The sequence below is a fragment of the Azolla caroliniana genome, unplaced genomic scaffold, assembly GCF_043228905.1.
Source record: "Azolla caroliniana isolate FFs.n. ecotype wild unplaced genomic scaffold, voAzoCaro1.0.p SCAF_1, whole genome shotgun sequence".
Taxonomy (NCBI): domain Eukaryota; kingdom Viridiplantae; phylum Streptophyta; class Polypodiopsida; order Salviniales; family Salviniaceae; genus Azolla; species Azolla caroliniana.
The window spans coordinates 32,427,335-32,434,843 of record NW_028230436.1 but is presented as its reverse complement, the minus strand read 5'-3'; the positions used below and the strand labels follow the sequence as shown (position 1 = coordinate 32,434,843).

Sequence of the window (7,509 nt, the reverse complement as noted above, 5' to 3'; positions counted from 1 at the left end):
TATTCAAATCATTTTGTGCCATGCTATTTTTTTTACTATCAAATTTCAATAGAGTTTTTTGTATATTCCAACTAAATTGATGTATCATTTTGCACTATAGGGGAAACAATGCCAACTTATGCTTGATTTCACCCAATTGTTAGGTTAATGTGAATTGGAAATACGATATGAGTGAACTTTGCACTATATTTATATGTTATTGAGTTAACTTGGTGTACTAGTTAGTTGAATTTAATGTGAAGGGTATTTCTCATGTGAATCCAATCCTTGTTTTGTCTCTTTGTCTAGAAGGGTATATATTAGTTCTTTTCTTGCAAAAGATTGCAATGTAACGTTGACATATTTAAGCATAACAAACACACAAGTCCTACATTTCAAGTTTGTACCATGTGTCCTCAAATTCTCAACATATGAAATGATGACTACACCAAGAGTTGTGTTACGTCCCACAAGAACCTCATGGCATTGACTTATCCTTAGGTTCAAGCATAAATTCATCATAAACCCATATTTATAACACATGGTTGGATGTGCTATTAGCAACCCCTTTCTCACACCTATAATAATAAGATGGCCAATCATTACTCGACACCCTTGTCATAACCTGTAAAAATAAGACGTATTACCCACCTCTTTACCCTAAAACATAAAAGTAGGAGAGCCTAACACCCCATTTTTTAGACACACATACGCAAGTAAGACATTAGGTGCCATAACCACAATGAAAAGACATTGCCTCTTATATTGTGCATAAGAAACTACATTTACAAAGAATCCATTATATACATCAAAGTTGTGATGGCATATCTTTGTTGTGTTTTTAATTAGAGAGAGAAAGTTGCTTAATCAGCAACATCCATAACATGGAAAACCCAATTGCTTATTTAATTACATATGAAAGATTGTCATATGCCAACACTATACAATTATGCATGTGATCTAAACATCTTGGTATGGGGTATAATTAATTGTATGTTTATTATTAATCTTCAAACACAATGAGGGCAACAAATTTGTTCCATGACATACAAAAAATCCATCATAGATGCATCCACAAAGGGATAATAATTCATGGACTTTCACTTAGGGGCAACGAGCCACAGGATAAAAAATGCATATGACCAAGAAGGAAAGGTATACAAACAACTCAAAATATGAATTCTACGTCTATATATTGGAGAGATACACACATAAACTCAACTACCGAATGTGAGTATATCTTGAATAACATGATGATGCTTAGTTTTGCTCAGAATGATGCCTCATTAATGCTTGCATAATCTTAAAAGGAAACAACAAAAGAAAGTAAATAAAATAATAAAAAATTAATTTCTTGGAAAAATGTGATTTGAGGTTTTCAAACCCCGCCATTCCTTTTGCAATAGGGAACTTAATAATGAGACCAAAATACACTGTGATTTAATCAAAACATCTCTACATCAAATCTTACCAATTGGGAGGAACCCCCTTTCACACATTACATGAGATCTAGCATAAACTATTCTTTTTCTCTAAAATGAAGATATGACTTTTATCTAAAAATAAAAACATGTTTCTTCCCTAAAAGTAATGAACCTCGAAATAGGCCATGCAATCCAAGCACACAATCTACACACACCCGCCACACAATCTTCTTGATGGGCATGACATTATTCCCCTTCTATCGATGACTTTAGGAGTAGGTTCATATGAACACCAAAGATGGAACTTCTAGGTGGTATCCTTGGTGTTATGGATGTTGGGCTAAAAGTCCCACTCGTGGCATTGTACTTCTAGTGTGAACTCTCCTTAGAGTTCGGGTTAAGTACCCTCATGTATAAATGGGAGGTATTCCTCCTTGTATAGATTGACAAATAATGCAACGTCTCCTTTTTCCCATATAACAGTTTCCGTGTATATTTGTGTTCTCTGTACATTTTGTATAGCACTCTCAGATCAAGAAGAACACAAGACCTCATGCCTACTCTACACTTGTTTGCTCCACAACCACAAGATCCATACTTGTTTCCGCATAGTTTACCAAAGTTGACTAACTGACTACACACAGTAGTAAACCAGACACTACACAAGTGCCAACAAGTGGTATTAGAGTGAATTGGAACCAGGCAACATGAATATAAGAAGAGGGAGAAGTTTGAAGGAAAAGACCAGGCTAACAAACACCTCCAAAAGAACAATGGCCTCAACATTCACTATAGGTTGTGAGATCAGGAAGTTTGACAACAAAAATTTTCCCTATGGAAAGAGATGATGCAAGATGTATTGATCATACGACACCAGATCGAAGTGATAAGGCACAACAAAAGACCGTCAACGATGACAACCAAAGAACAATGGTCACTCAACGAGATCGACCATCTGAATACATCTAGCTGAAAACACCTACTTCAACATGGCAAAAGAATTAATTGCATTTGCCCTATGGGAGAACCTTCAAACTATATACGAGAAGAAGTCAAGCTCTTCCAAACTCATGTCAATTCGGCAATTGTTCAACATGAAGATGAGGGAGACAAAGCCGATGACCTCCCATATCAACACCTTTAGTTGGGTGTTAACAAAACTCTCCTCGCAAAGTCTGAACTTTGAAGAAGAAGTCAAGGCACTTGCACTCCTTTCGAGCCTCCTAACAAGTAGCAAAGTATTTTGCATGATCATCACCAACAGCTCAAAGAAGCAATCGGGGCAATGTTGTTAGAAGAGCTTCGATGACAGTGCCAAAGCTCACTTCTATGGGGAAATGGCTCAAAGGTCCGGACGCAATCAAAGCAAGCCAAGGTATGATGGATGTACATATTTTGCATAACTAATCAAATGTTATTAGAAAACCAAACAATAGGACAAAATCTTCAATAGATTGCTTAATGCCTCCTTCACTAGGTTGAATGAGGTATGTCTAAAGATAGATGATGATCCTGATGTAATTATTGCAATTATATTAAATATTGAGTATGCATGTGTCATCTCATAATTACGAAACATTTACGACATGAAAGAGAAAGGAGGGCATTAGATCGTAGTGACCTTGGAAGTAAACATAAATAAAGATGAGGTGTAATAAATATACGAAAAGCTTAGGTGGAGAATTGAAGCACAATTAGAAATGATCTTTTGTAAAAGAGAAGAAAAAGTATAGCAGCTGCAAATGAGACCACCGCCTATCACACAACAGGCAGATGCTCTAAAAATGTGTGGAAGGACACCTAAGGATCCACAAATATGGACAGAAGGATAAAATATGAGACTCTTTTTTAACCTCAATGGAATAAAATTGTTTTACTCAGTTTATCTCTACCTTGGGTACTCCATTTGAAATCACTTCTCATTGAATTTCAATTACCATTAGCGTATCAGAAATCATATTACAAGCATGAGACTCGCACGTGTACACAAATAAAGAAACATATCTAGCAGCCTAGCTATCAAAACTCGAAGAAAAAATTTATGTTCCATCATCTTCACTGTATTAGCTTTCGAGATATAGCCAATGCTTAACGGTTGGCCTTGGCAACACGCTCAATTTCATCTTTCTTCTTAATGGCATAGCTGAAGTTGTAAAAAAAGGCATCAGAGGATAAACAAATATCAGCATACACCTTTATGATTATAACACTATCAAACACAATATTTAACACTAACCTATTTGATGACCCTTTGGCAGCATTGATCAACTCATCAGCTAGACACTCGGCAATAGTTTTGATGTTTCTGAATGCACTTTCCCGAGCCCCTGTGGTGAGGAGGTAAATAGCTTGGTTGACTCTTCTAAGAGGAGAGATATCAACTGCCTGTCTCCTCACAACACCAGCTGAACCAATTCGAGTAGCATCTTCCCTTGGACCACTGCAGCATCAAGTTTCATTTGTGAAATTCACAAAAAGCCACATGAACCATACGTCCATTTTATATATTTATGAGGTTATCCTTAGGTCAACAAAATTCTATAGTGAAATTATGTAGTACATGGTGTTCTTCTGGTAATTATTAAAATTTTACTACTGTTATGCTGTTTGCGACTCATTGCATATACAAGAGGATTTAGCTTCAAGCAGATGTCGAAAACCACAAATAGAAGGCTACCTGTTAATGATAGCATCAACAATTACTTGTATAGGATTCTGATCACTCAGGAGATGAATAATTTCCATCGCATGTTTGATAATCCTCACAGCCATTAATTTCTTCCCATTGTTCCTCCCATGCATCATGAGTGAGTTTGTGAGCCTGTAAGAAACTATTTCTTACCAGAAATACAAAAACAGCAATGCTCACTTTCAACTAGTTAATATATTAAAAATACCTTTCAACAATAGGGCATTGTGCCTTTCGAAAACGCTTGGCTGAATATCGACCAGCAGTGTGAGGCACAAATGTAGCATGTTTATCCACAGATACAGCAATGTAATCAGATAAGGAGATGTCGTTGATCTGAAATAGAAGAGAAATTTAGATTTAGGCAGACTAAGATGCATAAAAAAAGAACTCAATTTTGTGAATGAAGTTCTTAGATTAGTACACAACAAGAAAAATGTGCATAGATGTTACAAAGAAATCTAAATCAGTAAAAGGAACTGGTTTTCTACCTAATGTTGCTAGCAACACCTCAAAGAGCTTATACAAAAACCTGAATTAGGAAAAGGAATCTACTTTCCTTCTCCATATCATTTTGTTAAGTAAGGAGGCCAATCTCATCATTGTTTATGATTCAGCATTGGGAAGAGAGAACAAGGAACAGGTACAGAAAAAATAAACTTGCTGAATAAGAATTATCAAACTATCTTTTGTCAAAAATGAGGGGTAAGTATCTATTAGCAAACTAAACTAAAGAGAACTTAGAGAAGATACTAAATCAGCAGAAGCAACCACTTTTCCTTCCCAGAGTCCCGGAAACAAACTAAAACAGCTTCCACAAATCCTAAATCAGATAAAGGAGAAATTTGGTACATTGTCAAAAACCTAAAAGCTATTGTCAGGAGGAGGACCATTTTGACTCACGACAATCACAAAATAAAGGCCTTGATGCAGAAAATCCAATATGCTCAAAGGTTTAACGGAAAACCACTTAAACTTCACTTCAACATGAAAACAGAAGAGAAACACGAGTCTCGACGGACGCAAAAACCTCAAATTTCTGACAAAAAACTCTAATCTAACAGCGAAAACAGTTCATCTTAAAAACACGTTGCAATCCGAAACAAACTCTTTTTGCCAGGGTTGGATTCATCGTAGAAACATTACCACGCATTCTCCAGCGACAACAAAATGGGAGTAACGAAATGAGATGAACATTACATTTTCCAGAAATTTGAGAATGAGAGAGAGAGAGAGAGAGAGAGAGAGAGAGAAACGAACTAAAACCTCTACATCCTCGAAGGACCAGCGACCAAAGAGTTTCACTTCAGGCTGAGAAGAAGGAACGATCGCAGCATCAGCAACAGCAGACACAGAGACAGCCATCGCCTCCTCGCGCGGAACACAGCAGAAGCCCTAACACCTCCTGCTCCGTTGCCTTCGTCCTTCGTTCTTTGCCTTCAAGACGCAGATGGAAAGAGCTTTCACATTGTCTGTGTAAACCCTAAAAAAAACAGGAAATAAAATCTCGGCTGGTACCCCTCTCCACCTTCCTTGTCACTTCACTTCACTTCTCAAATATTTTCCCGGAATGCCCCTGGCCTTGAGACCTTGAGCTTTCCTTAAGACCTTTGTGAAATTTGATCAAATTTTGTCACCACTTTTGCTTCGTCTTCGTCTTCCTCGATTGTTGCCGTTGGAAGGACATGGGATGGATGTGTATTATTTCTAAGCTCCAACACCATTGTCGAGATTTCAAATGGGCATCCATGCACACGTATGGCGATTTGACTATTGTACAAAGTGCTTTGATGACTCTTTGCTTCATCATCCATACCGAAGCCAAGAGGTCTATTTTCATTTGCTAGATTCTCATTGAATATGACATGGAGCAATAATCTCTTCGACTCTAAGGTTTGTTCGTTAATCATTGCCATTGGTATTTTTATTATCGATAATGGGTGGTCTATTGGTAGGGGTTGCCAAGAAATTTATTTGTGATTAATTCATAAGCCACCATCACTATATAATATCTTTAGTTATTCTTGTAATCTTTCTCCATTGTTTTTTGTTGAAACATGATATTAATTTCAAGTGGTTTTTGGTCATAATTCCTACCTTATATTGTTGTAACTCGTTTCATAGAGATTTAGGGCTTAAATGCAAAAATTATAATTAGAATCATGTAATATGTTCTTTGTAATTATTGACTTAAACCTCACCCTCAAGTTCAAAAGAATATCAATGAAATGTTAGTTCTTGCATTGCCCAAATTTCCAAATTTACAAATAAAAGGTTTTACACACAATGGCCAATGTACCACATCCTCAAATCTTGCACATCCTACAATAATTTGTTAAGTCGATAAACATTATCATTCAATATGTTAAATGATAGATATGTAACAAATACTCATGAGTACAACATGTTGGAACATGCTAAATGTTCCTAAATCCATGATTGTTGGTCTTACGCAATTACTAAGCGTTACACGTTGTTTTACAATATTCAAACAACTTTGAGAACATGACATTTAGAATAAGAGACTAGTACATATTGATTGTGGGATTTATTTACACCTAACTGCCTTATGAAACTAGTGAACCCTCCTAATCGACTTATGAGCTCATTTGAACGCAAACAAAACCTACACTAGGTACAATTAGGACATTTTCGCGTTTTTGGGTTTTCCCGAAGGGAGCTTCAATAGGTGGTATAGTTCTTTGTATGTTTTGTAATTGTCTTGTCCTCAATACACCATCTAATAAATTCCATGAAATATGTCTAGAGACATATGGTTGTGCTTACCTTGCTTTTTTTCTTTTAAAAACCCTCTTCCCAACTGTCTTCTTTTCTTCTACTAGACTTACTTATGGGTCAAAAAACTATTAATTGTCCTTGAATTGTTGACATTGGACAAAACCCGGTGTTTTAATGTTATCTTACATTTTGATAACATGAAACACTAGCTTTGCAAATATTACGTGATACATGAGATTAACATGTTACGTTACTTCTAAATGGAATAGGAAAGAAAGGATACCTATCAATAGAAATCTACATTTGAATGAAATACAAAGTAAAACTAACTATTGCGATGTACTTCCAAATGGAATAGTAGAATTACCAATATTGGAAATCTACATGAAGTTAATGTGGTATTTTGGAAATTTGTGTCGATTATATAATCTACTACATTTCTAGTGAACTTGTCTACACATATTTGACCACTTTCTATTTTCCTTTTTATCCTTTACTCATCGATTCATTTCTTTTCATATTCTATGTAACAACTTATGCCCGTAGTGAAAAGAACATGATCAATTATTGTTTGTGCGAAATGTAGCAATGCCAACTTTTTATCTACTTTCTAAGCTTGACACATACTTGCCATTCTACAAGACCCTCTCAAGATCCACAACCAACTATACATCAAAG

At 36.0% G+C, this 7,509-nt stretch overlaps 1 protein-coding gene across 1 annotated transcript; it reads right to left on the bottom strand.

Annotated features, from left to right (window-relative positions):
• Window positions 1–3,307: 3,307 nt before the first annotated feature.
• On the bottom strand, window positions 3,308–5,540 carry LOC147869828 (small ribosomal subunit protein uS7-like). The gene is made up of 5 exons (XM_087333645.1): window positions 5,359–5,540; window positions 4,301–4,428; window positions 4,081–4,224; window positions 3,640–3,843; window positions 3,308–3,546 (listed from the first exon to the last, which is right to left on the bottom strand). The coding sequence occupies exons 1-5, from the start codon at window positions 5,455–5,457 to the stop codon at window positions 3,492–3,494; spliced, it is 630 nt and encodes a 209-aa protein (XP_087189771.1). The 5' UTR covers window positions 5,458–5,540; the 3' UTR covers window positions 3,308–3,491.
• Between the last annotated feature and the right edge of the window lie 1,969 nt (window positions 5,541–7,509).

What these genes read in the sequence shown, in the direction of transcription:
- LOC147869828 (XM_087333645.1), bottom strand. Translation starts at nt 5,457, where the DNA reads ATGGCTGTCTCTGTGTCTGCTGTTGCTGATGCTGCGATCGTTCCTTCT. An exon ending in CAATGCCCTATTGTTGAAAG is followed by an intron (nt 4,225 to 4,300) that starts GTATTTTTAATA and finishes AGTTTCTTACAG; the next exon opens with GCTCACAAACTCACTCATGA. An exon ending in GCCAAAGGGTCATCAAATAG is followed by an intron (nt 3,547 to 3,639) that starts GTTAGTGTTAAA and finishes TTACAACTTCAG; the next exon opens with CTATGCCATTAAGAAGAAAG.